Source organism: Aedes albopictus, chromosome 3, assembly GCF_035046485.1.
Source record: "Aedes albopictus strain Foshan chromosome 3, AalbF5, whole genome shotgun sequence".
NCBI classification, from domain to species: Eukaryota; Metazoa; Arthropoda; class Insecta; order Diptera; family Culicidae; genus Aedes; species Aedes albopictus.
This window is the reverse complement of record NC_085138.1, coordinates 68,635,272-68,653,721: the sequence shown is the minus strand read 5'-3', so window position 1 is coordinate 68,653,721 and position 18,450 is coordinate 68,635,272. Positions and strand designations below refer to the sequence as shown.

Below are 18,450 nucleotides of genomic sequence, written 5' to 3'. Positions count from 1 at the left end.
GAATATTGTATCTTTGGAATGGTGCTTGTGAAACTTATTAATATTTGTTTATGATTTGAAAAGCCAATGAAACATTCTATGACAATATTGCCATATATGAGCTAATTCTATGAAAATAGAGGAAAATCTTCAAACAATAAAAACTTTGGTTTCCCTCGATAAAACATTTTCAAATTTTCGGAGGAGATACTAGAATAGTATATCTTTCGAATGCCGGGTGCCACTTGGGTGGACATTTTTATTTGTTAATAACGGTTTTTGGCACACCGTGCTTCTGGTTTAAAACCTCTATAATAAACGCAAAAAAAAATTCCTTATGGGATTAGCCATAACTGGTACACTATGGCGAAAAAAGGAGCAAGTAAGCCGAAATTTTAAGGAAAATGATTTATTTCTACCATAATTTGAGTAAAATGGGGAGTTTAAATGAGTGCAACCATGTTTTGTGAACGTGATCTGTTGTTCACATAATTGTTCTTGTTGATTTACATCGTTAAAGGGTGAAATATGATGCACCTAAGAAATAGATCCCTATAACTTTTTGAATACAAATCAAATTTTTAGGTTTTCTATCACGACTCTCGGATACACTAGTCAGCTTATGATATAAGACGATAGAAGGGTCATAAAGTTTGAAATCTGGACATTTCCAAAACATTACCCATCTTGCCCCTTTCCATTTTTACAAGGGCAAGATGGGTCAGCTAACAGAAAACTCGATGCTTTTCCAACCAAAAATACTGCATAAATATATAGGGTAAAAACACTAGACTTCGCCACTGCTCTAGTTTTCGCCCCCTCCATACAAGTATCATTTTTTTTATGTATGAAGTGGCGAAGATTAGTGCATAATTTTAGGGGGCGAAGTCTAGTGTTTTTACCCTATGTATATCTAATATTTCAACATTGGTTTTTCATTTGGGCCTCAATGACAATTTCGAGTTCTCTTCATCGATCCTCTTTTTGTATTATCACAGAATGTGTATTGTATTTTCCAAAGATTTTTTGGTTGAAATGCGAAGAAGACGACTACATGTTGCTAAAGAAACAAAAAGAATAATGATTTTGTTTGTTTTGATCAAGTTATTAGCGAGTCCATGAAAAGAAATCGATCATGCCAGTTAGGCCCTTATGAAAAATCATTGTCGATTTTTTCTAAATATCTACGCTTTTTTTCTCATATCCCTTATCTGTAGAGCCTTTGAAACACTGCTTTACATACGTACAGATGACATGAAGGCAGTGATGAAACAAAATAGTAATTTATTCTATGAACTAGAAGATTTTTGTTCAGGCAGTCATAAACCGACTCAAAAACATTTTTTTTGCAGAAAAATGTACACAAAGGTTCAGCGCTCTCATCGCTTCGATAATGTATGCCATTTCTATTGAAAAATAAAACATTTTCAAAAGCTACACTGCTCCAACTCGCAAAACAGTCCCATATGAATAGGAAACCTAGCAAAGATGGGACTGTTATGCGAGTGGCGGCAGTACAGGGGATAGACAAAAAAATCGGGTCAGGCAAAATTTTCACTTTTCAAAAAATGGTCAACTAGTTATAATTTTTCGAAAAGTGCATCAAACAACCTCAAATTTTTACTGTAAGTTGGTCAACGGGGCAAAATTGAGAAATATCGGACCATTCTACATAAAGGTATAAATATTTTAGAAAAGACGTAATTATCCAATAATCAACTTTGTATGTTATATCTTAGGATTCAATGAATCTAATGCAATGAAATTTTGATCATTTATGACTTATATAATAAGTTTTGAACATCTTTTGTCTTAACATATTCAAGGAATTCCTCCGTCATGATTTTTGGGGTTTCTCTAATAATTGCTGTAGAGATTCTTCCGGTAATTCCTACTAGACTTTCTCTAGAAATTCCTTCTATGCAACGTCCTGGAATTCTAGAAACTCGTCCAAAAATTCCTTAAAGAACTCTTGGTAGGACCATTCAAGACAATCTGCCATGGATAATTCCAGAAGTTCCTACGGTGATTCCTCCAGGAACATCTTCAGAGGTTTTATCCAGAAAGTCCAGCTGCGATCCGTCAGACACTTGCAACTGTGGTTCTAACAGCAATTCCTCCTAAGACTTCTCCATAAATCTCAATGTGAAAAGTTCTTCTAAAGATTTCTCGTAGGATTTCTTCAGGACTTTTTATTTCCGACATTTTTCCAGAAATTCAGAGATATATACTCCTGAAATTTCTCCAGTAACTTCTCAAGGGATTCCTTCAGGAGCTCTTCGTGGTCTTCCTCCAGAAATTCCAGCTGAAATCTTCCAGAGATTCCTCCAAGGACTCATCCCGGAAATTCTCCGAAGATATTATCCAAAGCTTCCTCCACGAGTTCCTCATGGAAACTCCTCTTCTCTTGGTCTTCCTCCAAGGATTCCGCAAACAATTCTTCCTTTGATTCTTCCACCAATTCTTCCTCCAGATATTCTAACTATGCTACCTCCAGGAATTATTTGTTATTTCTTTAAGAATTTATCCTGGTATTCTTGTAGGAAACCTTTCGGGGAATCTTCTCGAGATTCTTTCAGAAATTCCTCCTACGATTCCTTCAGGGCCTTCTTCTGTGTATTCCTTCAGAATGCCTCGATTGGTTATTTCAGGGAGTTCTCGAGGTTTTCCTCTCCAGGTAGTTCTTCAAGGATTTTTTCTTTGGTTTCCTCCAGGCATTCCTGATGGGGTTTCTCTAAAAAATCCTGTATAGTTTCCTTCAGCAATTCCTAGGATTTCTGCTGAAATATCTACAATGATACATTCCAGAATCCTTTTAAGAATTCCTCCAGAGATTTTTCCCAAAATTCATTAAGTGATTCCTTCAAGGATTTTTATCCAAGAGATTTTAATGGGATTCATTTTTCATGGGATCCCTTCAGGAACTTCTCTTGGTCTTCATCAAGCAATTCCTGCTGTGGCGCTTCCAGCAATTCTGTCTAGGACTCCTTCAGAAATTCTTACTATAATACCACCCAGAATTCTTCTAGGGAAATTCTCCTAAGAATTTCACCTTGGATTCCTTCATAAACTCCTGCTGGGATGATTCAAGGCAATCTCTCTAGGATTTTTCGGTGTTTCCTTTAAGAATTCCTCCACAATTTTTATCCTGGCATTTTTTCGTAAATTGCTCATGGGATTCCTCCAGCAACTCCTCTTGACCTTTATCCAAGAGTTCATGCTCCACAAGCAATTCCTCCTAGAAGTCCTCCAGAAATACATCTAACTGTGAGGTATCTAGGGATTTCTCCTGGTATTCTTCCGGGCAGTCTTCATAGGATACTTCCAGAAATTTACAGACTAGAGTTAATCATAGTGAACGATTATTATGTGGGTTTATTGACAATTACCGGTGCACCGATATTATCGTCGCACCACCAAATCGAAGTCGCCGCTTGAAGTACATGCCAAGTTGCAGCTGCGAAGTAAATTTGAATCTATTTTTTCTGTTGCGCATCATTAAGCTAATTGAGAGCTACAGTATGCACTAATCCAAATTTAGTTGCGACATTTCTAAGTAGGTTAAAAATCAATTTTCGCACCGCCGGTCACTTCGGCACTTTTAAGCGCAGTTTCGTGTTTAAAAGGAATCGCTCAAGCAATTTCTTGACCGATTCCTGGCAGAAACTTTGTACAGTGACTGCCATTTGAATTGTCATTTCTTCGCAACTGCGTACTGCAATCGAAGAAAACCGGTTTCTTGGGCGATTCAGACAAGGAATTTCCCATGCATCTAGATAGGCCGAGAAATTTCTTCTGATCTGCAAACAGTCCTTTAACCAAAAGCATAATAATTGCCAATAAACCCACATGATACTTCCAGAAATGCCCTCGGTGATTCTTCCAGAGATTTATCTAAAAACTCATCCAGGAATACCTCCAGAGATTTTATGCATGGTTTTCTCTAGAAATTTCTCATGAAATTCCTCCTGGAACTCCTCTTGGCCTTCCTCTAAGAATTTCAGCTGATGGAATCCCAATAGAAATCTATTTAGGAATTGCTAATAGATTTTCGGGAGATAGCAAATCTCTAGTGAAATCCCTTCAGGAATGCCTGTAGGAATCCTAAAAGAAGTTCCATAAGAAAACTTTAGAAGATTCCATGGAAGTACAATGCCGCTATTCGCATAACAGTCCCATGTTTGCGGGGTTTCTTATTCACATAGGACTGTTGAGAATGGGGGCAGTACACCAGTTAGAATTGCTGAAGGAGTCCTAGGAGGAATTGCTGGAAGAATCGCAGGAGTTATTGCTTGAGGAATTCCAGCTGGAATTTCTGGAGGTAGGCAAAAACGAGTTCCTGGAGGAATCCCATGAGGCATTTATCGGGGAATACCTTGCTAAAATCTGTAAAGGAATCCCTGAAGGAATCACTGGAGAAACTTCTGGAAGAATCCCAGGAAGATTATCTTGAATAATGTCACCAAAAATTCCTGAAAAAATCCCAATAGAAATCTTTAGAGAAATTCCTAGAGGAATTCCGGCAGACATCTTAGGGGTCTCTGTCCATAAACTACGTAGACTCTTAGGGGGGAAGATGGGTTTTTGGCCAAAGTCTACGCTGCATACAAATTACAAAAATCAGTCGGTGCCTGCTGATTGGAACGAAAGCCTTCCCTGTTTTATTTATCGTTTTCAATAGGTTATGGGCCTAGGGAAGCCCTCGTTGTGGTTCTGGAAGCGAGGAAACAAAGATGCGGTATCATTCAAGAGACGATTAGGATAGGCCAATATCCGATTAGGTATCAAGATGCGATGAGGCCGGGTGTCAATAGTCATTGAGATACCGAGAGGCGGTGAGGATTTAGTATTGTGAGGGACCTGTGCTGTGAACTAAAGAAATCGAGGCGATGGGTTCTGGTTGATCGGTGGACGCAGGAGCTGGATGGCAGAAGCTACTCGGTGTCGGAAAGAGCATGGGTCTGGAGGAGCTTAGCGGCGGAAACAGCTCGGTAGTGAATGAGGTGGTTGCTTGGAGGAGCTCGATAGGCAATCCCATATAACATGGGACTAATATGCCTAGAACGGCAGTATATGGTTCGTAGAAAGCGAGCAGAATGTAGAATTTGAAATTGAACAAAGTACGACGTTGTATGGGACTGTTGCCATGCGCGTAAATAGAGCGCATTCAGATTATTCTAATACTGGAGAAGTACATTGAATAGCAGCCAAATGCTTGTTTGTGTTATTTGAAAGGATCCAAAACGATGGTCTCGATGTACCATCTGCAAGTGGTCTAGAAATATTCAACGCATCTCGTGACGGCTTTGCGCCGCGAACCTAAATGCTCAGAAACCTATGTCATTTATGAGGTACCAGTCGCTTTCTATTATGAAAGTTCGGATCATACAAATACCTTAAATTTAAGTTCTAACTTGTTTTTAATAAGTTACTAACAATTACGACACTAAAAATTATGCAACTCATTCCTCCTTAAATGCAAATCCGAATGAATCCGTCCAGGACATTTTCTTCACCGTAACCAGCCCGGCCACGTGCACATTTAGCTTGTTCTCGGAGCCCTTCTTTCCGAAACTTACCTGACCTGCCTTGTCCAACTCGGCGTGCTGATCTCCCGCCAGCTCGGGATGCACTTCAAGTTGTTCACAGGCAATGTGCACTTCGGTGTTCTCCAGTACGGTGTCACTGACGGCCAAATCTACGGCAGTGGCTGATCTCGCATTCACCGTGCAGTCTCCCACGGTTTCTGAAAGCTGTAGCGATACCTCTCGGCTGGCCACATCGGCGTTGAGTGTTCCGTAGAAGCCATCTGTAAAGAAAAATGAAGAAAAAGGAACATAAGTATTTCTGTTTGAAAACTTTGGATAACAAGGAAGCAGATCAACGAGAAATCGTAGGTACTTACTCATCACAAATCTCCCGGGGCCATTCGAAACCACCTGGCAATTTTTGTGAATACTCTTCAGTAGCAAGTTTCCTTCGCCGGTCCTGAAGCTACTGTTATTGGAGTAACTAGAATTGACTGAAATATCGCCAGCATTCGTCTCCACTTCCACCTCTCCTCCTTGAAGCTTGTCCAGCGTTACATTGCCCGTCCCGGTGGTGACAACCTTGATAATCTGGGCCAGCGTCGTTCCCGCGCAGGAAATGTTCCCGCCCGAGCTTCGCAAATCAACTAGCGTGCAGCGCAGGTTTCGCGTTTCGACGTTACCACCGGACTCGATCCGGATCTCATCGCTATACAGATCGGAAACTGCGGTGCTGCCATTGTTAACAACTTCCAGATCCGCTTTGACGGGAACCTCTAAGATGCAACTCACCGGACTCGAAGGAGCATTGCTATCGGTGATGGACACTTCGTTTCCATCGATATCCACGCTGAGACTGTGGTCGTTGGCGCTGTTCAACGATGCTTTGAGAAGATTGGAATCGGGACAATCGAGCAAGTCGTAGGGCACTATCTTCAGGGCACAGTTGCATCGAATTTTTATCTTGGAATATGGATCAACAATTTTCAGAATCTCTTTTGCATGCTGATGGGCAAGGGCAGATGTTAGAATACTTCTGTTCGGGTAGATGGATCTAAAACGATTAGATAACACAATTGCAAAGCGCGGATGGAACATTTTCACTACATTAAATTTTGTTGTCACTACAAATTTTGTTCAAATTTATCGATTGAAAATGTTAGGTAGGCAAAAATTGATTGAAATTCGCCGGTTTCTGTGTTTCAGAGAAAACAAACCCAGCTGATGATGTAAACAAATCATCAACTTGGTAGCAAATCGTTGACATAAATTGGTAGCGGTCAAATCATACTGGCCGAAAGTATTTCTCGAATACTTTTACAAATGAACGTTATACCCGTTATACCCCGGACAGACATGTGATATGAGTGTGATTCCAAGTGTGATTCCTGTATTGTACGTGCAGTTGAAACCCGGAATTTTCGACTAGCGAAGTTGGATTTTTCTCCAAATCCGTGCGTCGGACCTAACTTCGGAAGTGGTGCGCTGTATAGCGAACCAGGTTTGCTATACAGCGCACCACTTCCGAAGTTAGGTCCGACGCACGGATTTGGAGAAAAATCCAACTTCGCTAGTCGAAAATTCCGGGTTTCAACTGCACGTACAATACAACGGTACGCAGTGTCAAGAAAATTCTAACAAGACTTGCTTTAGCGGAGAGAATTCGACACTTATTCTTCATTAGGGCCTAACTGACATTTCTAGATTGAGTTTAAATAAGGGCGAAAGTAACATGATCGATTTCTCTTCATCGACTCTCTCTTCTTCAAATTAAACTGCCCGCATAGAAAAATACTATGCATGGCATCGTTCATATTATACGATGTCTATTGGTGCAATAATAACTATACAAGAAGTTATAGTTTAATGATAAAATGATAGAGATTGAAAAATTTCATAGAATTTGTGATAATGTAAGTACAGCTCGTCTATGTTGGTGTGCGTGAACCTTGAGGGGGTTCACCATGCCAACTCACTTGCAGAAGTCTTTAGTCTTTCTCGGCCCACCATCGTGTACAGTGCGTGTTGCGTGTCGCTTCTTTCAATCTTAATCCGGATACCACAAGATGGCGGCGAGGATGAATCCTCTGTAGAGTGAAAGTTTTATCATTTAAAAACGTATTTTTGCTTTCGTCGATTTTTATTACCAGAAAATCCAAGTTATCAAGGTAAAGAAAAAAAAATAAATAATAAGTGCTAAGTGTAATCATGCCAGAATCTAATGTCGAATTCGTTTATTCCCGATGGTGCACTGCACCGGTGTAGCAATTGACACCGAAAAAACGAACGGTTTCGGTGCAATTTGTTGACAGCTTATGATGGTATTAGTAAGAGCGCATGAGAGCGTCAATGAAAACTATAAAGGGTATCAAAAATAAACATAATTAATGTTTTCATAATTTCCGTGATGAACAAAATTATTTTTATTTATTTTGATATTTTACTTTCTATATACAGTTTAACAATTTTAAATGTTTTCAGTAATCCACTTGTACATGATAAACTTGTAAATATAAATGTTACTTGAAAATTGTTATCCAATGTTTATATCTTCTTCAAATTCTTGTAATATCATAATTTTTCAATTGAAAGCAACTTTTTAGAATTTCACAATTTCCGTTGCCCAATGAAAAAGGATGCTAACATACAATTGTAAACGATCTACGTGCACAAATCTAACACAAAAATTGTTAAAGGCAGTTCAATAGAAAACGTTTAGCTACAACGTAAAAAGGAAAATAAATAAATGCTTTTTAAAACATAACGTTATTGAAACGCAACTCATATTAAAAACGCTTTAATCATCCTTTAGCGACATTTGTTTGACTTTCAATGTAATTCAAAAGTTCAATATTTGTTGTAAGAAAAAAAATAGAACTTACGGTTTTTGAAACTGTTTGTACCTACAAAATGTTACTTCAGTAATATTTCAGTCCAATTTGAATTAATAGATTTTTATTCTATTCTGGGCTTATCAAAACTTTATTACGTCAATTTTTTTTTTTCATATATCATAGATCACCATGCGACAGAAAATTCTAATGATTAAAATCATTAAAAGTAATCCACATATTTGCGATAATCAAAAAAAAAAAAAATAATGGGATAAATATACGTTGAATCAACTCTTTGAAATTTCATGTTATCGATAAATTTTAAAGATTCCTCAGAAGTTGAAAGACGTGATAATCATCGATCAAGTTTAAATAATTTTTAAACGCACAGATTTGCTGTTTGGAAATTAAAACATCTCAAAATAAACGAATATCAAAAAAAAAAAACTGTGTATCTAATGCCGAAGAGAAAATCATCATTCCTACCAAAACAATACCACGATACAAGTTCAGCGATATGCATGCATTGGTAAACCTAGGTTTGTACCTGCTACACCGCGCTCAAACTGGGTGTAGCATTTTCTTGCACCGGTGCCAATCGGGTGTCAAAACAGAACAGTACCTGCGAATAAACGAACGGTTTCGGTGCAAGTTTGCTACACCCGGTGGCAAAGCGGTGCAGGCGGTGCAAATAAACGAATTCGACATAAAACGTATGGAGAGAGAGCGTGTGAAAAGTTTCTACATAGCGTTGAAAGGTTTGGAGAAAAAGGGGAGCAATATTGAAAATCAATGTGCCAAAGAAAAAAAATGTTGATGTGGGAGCTGAAAATATAAAACGAAGCTAAATTGGTGGCTGGAAATGATGGATAAGGTGATAACCAGTTGAATTTGTTCGAAAACCAAGTGACGCCCGAGATGACGCCCAAGCTTGCGAAGAAGAACGCCATTTTGAAAAGTGACGAAAAATTGGTTGCCTCTCCTTTCAGTGTGCGTGCATGTGTAATATCTATATGAGAGGGGAAAATATGACAGTGTTGTAGTGAGCGTTATTCGTTTTTCAGCTTTGCGGCTTTGTGTAGTGCCGGCGGCGTGCCACATTCGTAGTGGTGCTATATATGTATATATATTTGGTTCATCCGCCCCAGCATGCAAGGTGACCGTGAAAAAAAAGCTACCGAGTATGCTTCGGAGGGAATGTGTGTGTTAGCTCGGCATGCTGATGGAGAGAGAGAGTATGAAGAAAAAGAAAGTGAGAGTAACGAGAAAAAAAAATCAGAGTGAATGATGATGAAGCATGCGATGGGGTTAAAACGTGTTTATGCAGCAGCTGGTGATTGCCCTGGTAATTACGATTGTTTTTTTTTTGGCTAATTGAGATGATCAGGGTAAGTGAAACACAAACAGGAATAAACGCGACCAGCATGCAGCATGTTAAAGGTATGTACCACTTTAATAGAAGCGCTTGGGGAAAATATGAGAGACACAACAGTTTGATGAACTACTTTTCTAATGTGTGCGTTTTGAGACAAGTGAGAGCGTGGTTGACTGCAGCTGCAGCAATGTGGGTAGTTGTGTCAAATGGTGTTGAAACCACCCAGACAAAGCTGAGAGGTGAATAGCCATATTGAGCTGGTTAGCACCAGCTACAAAATTGTGGAACATAAGCGATTCCATTGAAGGAATTGAATGTTACGCAAATCGGGGTTGGATTTTTCCAAGGGGCTAGTCGCTTGGAACATTGTGCCAAGAGGTGCCAAGCACACCGTCTTATACGCTGTGTGGCACACCGAGGCACTCTGAGGCACAATTTTGACACTTGAGTTTGGGTGAAAAAACTAGGCAACCATGTGCATTTGACCTGCAAAATGAAAACAAACAGTTGGTTGTCTTGGTAGTTGCCAAGCAAAATCTGAATCATCAAGCAGTGGCACTTCGGGGCACACTGAGGCACAATTCAATACCCGGTGGCACACTGAAAATAATTGGCGCAAGTAAAGATGTGCTCAGCGACTCCCCCTTGGATTTTTCTTCTTAATGGTTGAGAAGATCTAACTACATTATATGACTTTAAAAATATTACAGCAATACTTTTGAACGATGCGTACCCTCTGTAATGATACGATGTACTCCATATGCTACTAAGATTGTGGGTATTACATAATACAAGAGTGTTCACGATATCGCTCTTAGATGATGCGAAAGAAAAACAAGTATGCTTTCGGAAGATGCGAATGTTGTATGTTCGTCACTCTTGAATGATGTGAGAAATTGTGTGCAGTCATTGATGACACAAAAATTGTATGTGTTGTACATAACAGGAATGTTTACCATGTCGCTCTTGGATGATGCGAATAAAGAAGTGCGCTCTTGGATGATGTGAGAAAACGTGCGCTCTTGGATGATGCGAAGGATGTATGTTCTTCACTCTTGAATGATGTGAGAAATTGTGTGCACTGATTGATGAAAAAAAAATGTTTGTATTGTACATAACAGGAATGTTTACCATGCTCTTGGATGATGCGAATAAAAAAGTGCGCTCTTGGATGATGCGAAAGAAAGGGCGCTCTTGGATGATGCGAATGCTAGTTGTAAGTCACTCTTGAATGATGTGCGAAATGATGAGTGCTTTTGGATATGTTAAAGGTATGAGTAAATGATATGGTTATGACATCGCTCTTGAATGTTGCGAAAGAAAAATAAATCGTGCGCTCTTGGATGATGCGAAAATTAAGTGTATGTTGTAGAATTGAAAAATAAATTTAATGATGATGATGTGTGCGCTTAAATGTCGCGTTTGATGATTGACTAGTAAAATAAGCTTGTGACTTAATAGATTTTTTAGATTCTGGCATGACGTGGAAAAGAAAAATATGATTTGTATAATAATCAAAAGAAAACTTTTTAGCTCCCATCAACATGGATGATACAAACCAAGCTGAGGGTGGTACTCCCAGTGGTACTAGCGGACCGATAATCCAGCAACATTTATCCTTGTTCAGCCCGGCATCGTACAATCTTCCGCAATTCAAATTTAAACATTTGCCACAGTCAGAAATACGGAATGCTTGGGGGTCATGGATTCGGTGGTTCGAAACCGTCATGGCAGCGTCGAACATCATGGATGGCACCAGTCGCAAAATGCAATTACTTGCTATGGGCGGCTTGGAATTGCAGAGTGCTTTTTATGGAATCCCGGGGTGTGAAGAACAGGACGATCCGTTAAAAGATCCGTACATTGCAATGAAAGAGAAACTAACCGAATACTTCTCTCCGAAACACCATGATAGCTTCGAGAGGTTTCTTTTTTGGTCCATGGCACCCAGCGACAGTGAATCCATTGAAAAGTTTGCGCTCAGGGTTCAACAGAAGTCCGAAAAGTGCTCTTTTGGAAATACGGAAACAGAGAGCAGACATATTGCGGTAATTGATAAAATTATTCAGTATGCATCGGAGGACTTGCGCCAGAAGTTACTGGAAAAAGAGCATTTAACCCTCGACGAAGCTCTCAAGATAATCAACGCGTATCAGTCAGTGAGATATCAGTCCTCAAAAATGAACACGAAATCTGCCGTAAGTTCCATCCATCGGCCCTATGAGCAAATCGATAGTAGTGTCAATCGGCTCTACGAGAACTCGAACAAAACTTCAGGAACAAACTCGCGGTGCTTGCGTTGCGGGTTCGCTCGACACAGGGAGGCGGCTCACTGTCCAGCCTTGAACAAGACGTGCCTTCGATGCAAAAACATTGGCCACTTTCAATCTGTTTGCAAAACGAAAAGTCCATTCAATACTGTAGGTATTTCCGATATGAGGGGTTGGTTCGAAATTGTATTTTTTTCTCTTGCATTTTCCATTGATTAGGGAACGTCCATAAATTACGTCACGCAAAAATCGATCAATTTCAACCCCCCCTCCCCCCTATGTCACACTTTTTGTATGGGACCTCTGAAATTTTTGTATGAGTCGTCACACTTTGCTGAACCCCCCCTCCCCCCTCAAATCGTGACGTAATTTATGGACGTTCCCTTAGGGGACATTTGATCGAAAACGAAAAGCGCCTATCATGAACACCGCAGGTCCTTCGCGTCTGCCCAAATATTCTCGACACTCGTCTCGTCCAGTTTACAACATTGATGACCAAAGAAATGAACCATCTAAATGTGAAGAGTACCCGGTGTACAATGTGGGAGAGTCCGATGAGTTGATATCATGTTGCATCGGGGGCGTTGACATTACCATGCTAATCGATTCTGGCTCGAAGCATAACCTGATCGATAACACGACGTGGGAAATGATGAAACTGCAGGGCATACATATTCGAAATGAGAGATTTGATCATGATAAACGGTTCTTGGCGTATGGGCGTGTTCCGTTGAAACTAGTTACAGTCTTCGACGCAGATCTGGAAATCAACGATGCTGGGAAGTTGTTGAAAACAAGCGCCTCTTTCTACGTCATCGAGAAAGGGCAACAGCCATTGCTTGGCAAGATAACTGCGCAGAAAATTGGAGTACTACAGATTGGTTTGCCTAGTTCACAAAATGCGTTGGTGCGAAGAGTCGACACAGTAAAAGAGCCGTTTCCCAAAATGAAAGGTATAACTCTCAGTCTGCCCATTGATAGATCTGTTTCGCCCGTAATCCAACCTCTTCGTCGCTGCCCGATCCCTCTACTACAACAAGTCGAGGTTAAATTGAATGAACTGTTGCAGTTGGACATAATAGAGAAAGTAACCCAACCTACGTCATGGGTCTCCCCATTGGTTCCAATTCTGAAGGACAACGGCGAACTACGACTCTGCGTAGACATGCGAAGAGCGAACCAGGCCATTCAGAGACTAAATCACCCTCTGCCGATATTCGACGATATGCTTCCTAAATTTAGAAACGCTAAATTGTTCACGACTCTGGACATAAAACAAGCATTCCATCAGGTAGAACTTTCGGAGGACTGCCGCGATGTGACTACGTTTGTAACAAATTGGGGATTGTTCCGCTATAAACGGCTTCTCTTTGGGGTGAATTGCGCCCCCGAGCTGTTCCAAAATCTGATGGAAAGTATTCTCGCGGAGTGTGAAAACACAGTAGTTTTCATTGACGACATTATGATTTTTGGATCCACTGAAGAAGAACACGACTTGGCGGTGAAGCACACCTTAAGTGTTTTGAACCGCTACGGCATTATGTTAAACATTCACAAATGCAAATTTAAACAAACGGAGATTTCGTTTTTGGGTCACATACTCTCTCCAGAAGGTGTCGCCCCAGCCGATGAAAAAGTCCAGTCAATACTGCAGTTCAGACCACCTCAATCGAAAGAAGAGCTACGAAGCTTTCTTGGCTTAGTGACCTACGTGTCACGTTTTATTCCGAATTTGGCAACGGTGAACTATCCCCTGAGAGAGTTACTCAAACGAGAGGCAGGGTTCGATTGGAAGCGAGAACATCAGGAATCATTTGATCAGCTGAAGCGTATGATTGGATCTCTTCATCACCTCGGGTATTATGACCCCAAAGACCGAACATTACTTATCACGGATGCATCGGGAGTTGGCCTAGGCGCTGTGTTATTGCAGTTCAAAAACAATCAACCAAGGGTCATCGGATACGCTTCAAAAAGTCTTTCGGAAACTGAGAAAAAGTACCCGCCGATCGAAAAGGAAGCTCTTGGAATCGTATGGGGAGTAGAGCGCTTCAAGATCTATCTTCTTGGAATACATTTTGAGTTGGAGACGGACCACAGGCCGCTGGAAGCCCTTTTCACTGCGACATCGCGACCTACCGCAAGAATCGAGCGTTGGATGCTGAGGATCCAAGCTTTCAAGTTCAAAGTAGGGTTTTTTTTGTCCAGAATGGAAAGGATGAATTTAATTTTTGATTTTTACAGGTTGTGTATCGAAAAGGTTCAGCTAACTTAGCTGATACCTTATCAAGACTTGGGGCACACGTCCCTGATGCTCAGTGGACGGATGAATGTGAGGTTTTCATTCGACGTGTTTTAGCGGAGTCGTTGTCTACTTTGGTAAGTGGCTTAGAACAAGGCGACTTTGATCCCGAAGCAGACATTCTCATCCGAACCATCCAGGAAGCTGCTGCAATCGATATTGAAGAAGTAATCCAGGCTACCGCTTCGGATCAGGAGATGCAGAAGTTGAAAGTATGCATCATCAACGATTCTTGGAACGATGAGAGTCTGAAGCAGTATACTCCGTTTCGCAATGAGCTAACATACGTGAACTCGCTTATCTTGCGAGGATCCAAACTCATCATTCCAAAAAGCCTGCGCCCAAGGATGCTTCAGATAGCACATGAAGGACATCCTGGACAGTCCGTCATGAAACGCCGTTTACGGGAGAGATGCTGGTGGCCTGGCCTAGATGAATCTGCGGTAGATACCTGTGTGGCCTGCGAAGGATGTCGTTTGGTTCAGCTTCCGGATCCACCCGAGCCAATGATGCGACGAAAACTACCCGACCGTCCGTGGGTCGATATCGCGATAGACTTCCTGGGGCCCATGCCATCCGCGGAGTATATACTAGTGGTGATCGACTACTATAGTCGATATATGGAGTTGGAGGTGATGAGCAAAATAACTGCGCAGGAGACGATTAAACGTCTAAAACGTATTTTTCGTACATGGGGACCTCCACGAACGATCACGCTAGACAATGCTAAGCAATTTGTATCTTGTGAATTCGAAGAATTTTGCCAAACAAACGGTATTCACCTCAACCATACGTCACCCTACTGGCCTCAGGCAAATGGGGAGGTCGAGCGCCAGAACAGGTCACTTTTAAAAAGGATGAAAATTGCGAACGCATTATATGACAACTGGAAAGCAGAGCTCAACAGCTATCTAGATCTGTACAATAATACTCCGCATACAGTCACCGGAAAAGCTCCTAGCGAACTTCTACAGAACCGAAAGTTGCGTACGAAGCTTCCTTGCATTGACGATCTTCAAACAATCCCACCCAGTACCGATTTCAGAGATCAGGACCACGTGAAAAAGATGCTGGGAAAACAGGGAGAGGATGTGAAGCGTAGAGCAAAACCGAGTAACATCTCGGTTGGCGACACAGTCCTCATGAGGAATCTTTGCCCGACCAACAAGCTGTCGACCAATTTCCATAAGGAGAAATTCGTGGTAGTGAACAGACACGGCTCGAACGTAACCGTTCAATCTAAGGAAACTGGGAAAACATACGATCGTAACACATCCCATTTGAAAACGGTCTCTGATCCTTTACCGAGTGATGTCAGTGAGGAAATCAGGGACCTGGACGCGAATTTGGATAGCCATACATCGCCGGCTGCATCTGGTGAACCAGGTATCAGTACGGAAACACTGCAGAGTTCTGATATACCAATCGACGCTCCGACTCCAGGATCGGAATCCATGGAGTTGTCGCTGCCTTCGGTACAACTACGACGATCGAAACGAATGCCGAAGCCCAAGGAAATCTACAGTCCATAAATCTAAGTATTTGCTGTATTTATGATTTAACCTAACATAAAGTTACTGATAATAAAATAAAATATATCTACTTGAAGGAAAAGGGGATGTGATAATGTAAGTACAGCTCGTCTATGTTGGTGTGCGTGAACCTTGAGGGGGTTCACCATGCCAACTCACTTGCAGAAGTCTTTAGTCTTTCTCGGCCCACCATCGTGTACAGTGCGTGTTGCGTGTCGCTTCTTTCAATCTTAATCCGGATACCACAGAATTGTTCAAGTATTATTGAACATATAATAATTATACGTTGAATAATAATCAAATCATTTTTAATAATAAGGTTACCCAAATTTGCAGCGACAAAAATAATGTCTTTGACTATTTTCTCACTATATTTAGTATTTAATGGTTGGAACAAGAGGTCATCACGATAGTCTGCATTGTCGTCCAATTTTCAATGCCGATGTTTGGAATTTTAGGCACAAAAATGGGTTAACACTTCACATCTACTTACTTGAATGCATGTACGACCACCAGCGGAGCTTCAAAACAAAAGCCCTTGCCGGTCGCAGGTTCAACTCACTTTGGGGTTACATGCCACTGGAGAATATTTGAGAGTTGGGGAACGAAATCCGGCACTTTGTAGGCACAAAATACACAATTGTGTTGCAGACAATTTTAGGTTCTTGTTACGACGGCTTATAACTGCTACCGTTAACGTTTCCAGCGACCAGCAAATCACTGGAGACCACTTAAAAACATACTTTCTGATGCGGCCAATACTAGTGAAAAGTGATGAAGGAAGATTGCACGAACTCGACAGGGTTTTCAGTTTTACCTCTTTCAAACACTCGCGACCGACGATCCAATTTGGTCTAGTACGGAGACACCGCGCGAGAAGGAGCAAGCACATCAATAACACGGTTCGATTCCCGATCTAGCCAGAGATCCAGCAAACTTTAAAAAAATCACCACAAATGAAAACAACGATTCATATAATGATACAAAAACTTGACAGTGCTCAGCAAATGCTCGCAGGGGTGTATTTTTTTTCTAGTCGATAAAGAATATTTCATGAAATATTTCTGTTTTATTTTTATTATTCACAGTATCGTAAAAAAATGATAAAGCGATCATAATATGAATAATATTGCTAAAATTTTGTTCGAGAAAAATGGCATTTTTGAATGGTAACGATACTTAACAACCCATTCGGTCTATCATTAAAACTTCGTATATGATAGCAAGTAGCATCAATATGATTCATCGTATCATCGATTTATAATCCAGTTTATGATAACACGAATAATAAGAAAATGATAGCCCGTATGGCTTATGTATGATACCGTTTTATTCGGGTGACAAGATGCAAGTTTGATTAACCTTTTTTACGTTTGGACGCAAGATCGCATCCCAACCTAGCGTTTTATGGCCAAAAAGTTTAATCAATCTTGCATCATGTCAGTTTAATTTGAAGAAGAGAGGGTCGACGAAGAGAAATCGATCATGTTACTTCGCCCTTATTTAAACTCAATCTAGATTTTCGATTTCTCTTCATCGATTCTCTCTTTGTGTTATTACGGAAAGTGTATTAGGCTTTCCAAAGATTTTTTTGGTTGAAATGCGAAAACGACAGCTACAACTTGCTCTAGAAAATTAAAGTGACAAGATGCAAGTATGGTTGCACTTTTAGGTCATTAATCGCTAGGTTGCGATGCAGTCTAGCGTCTAAGTGTAAAAAAAGTTCGATTGAATTTGCATCTTGTCACTTTAATTTGCAGAAGAGAGAGTCGATGAAGAGAACTCTCTCATGTTACTTTCGCCCTTATTTAAACTCAATCTAGAAGTCAGTTAGGCCCTTAAGAAAAATCATTGTCGAATTATCATTGTGGCACTCATTTCAAGTTCAATTGCTAATAGGACACGATCGGTGAAGTACTAAATTTGTAGTATTGCGAATCTTTTCTGAAATCCGCGTACCGGCCAACAACTCGTGCGCCGACAGCCCATGCGCCGTGTTGTGCGCCATACAAAATGTAAATAAACAAGTGTCAAAATGGTTCGCGCCAAGAGCTCTATCTCTCTTAGGGTTCGGTTCCACTTTTTGTCTAAAACATTGAACTACCTTATGTCTGGAAATAATGTACAACAAAGATATTATTGACGGTAGTAACGCTTTTACTTCATTAAACCACTGATTAATAGTGATTTGGCTAGTGAAAAACTTGGCGCATAGGCAATCAGCGCGCAAATTGTGCGCTGGTGTGCGGATTTGAGTTAATCGTCGCAAAGTGCCCAACACACATTATACCCTGGCGCGCAACCTAGAGGTCGAAGAGAAACTTGTCGAAATGCTAAAAATTCTCGAGAAGCTCAATAATGAGCTGAATTTTAGTATGGTCAGATGGTCAATAGGACAGATTGGTGAAGTACTAGATTTGTAGTAATGAGGTGAATTTTAGTATGGTTAGAACGTCAATGGGGCACGTTCGGTAAAGTACTAGATTAATAGTAATGAGCTAAAATTTAGTGTGATGAAAAGGTCAATTCTCCGTTTCTGCAATGAATTGGTGCAAAAAGCGTGGGTATTATGATTCCTTGTTTAATTAAATGCTGTTTGAGTAAAACTTTGGATAACTATGTTGTTTATG

The 18,450-nt window shown here is 40.6% G+C and overlaps 1 protein-coding gene across 1 annotated transcript; it reads right to left on the bottom strand.

Moving 5' to 3' along the window:
• Positions 1-5,380: 5,380 nt before the first annotated feature.
• On the bottom strand, positions 5,381-6,611 carry LOC109400204 (uncharacterized). Its single transcript, XM_019672684.3, has 2 exons — positions 5,885-6,611; positions 5,381-5,788 (listed from the first exon to the last, which is right to left on the bottom strand). The coding sequence occupies exons 1-2, from the start codon at positions 6,603-6,605 to the stop codon at positions 5,442-5,444; spliced, it is 1,068 nt and encodes a 355-aa protein (XP_019528229.3). The 5' UTR covers positions 6,606-6,611; the 3' UTR covers positions 5,381-5,441.
• Positions 6,612-18,450: the final 11,839 nt, after the last annotated feature.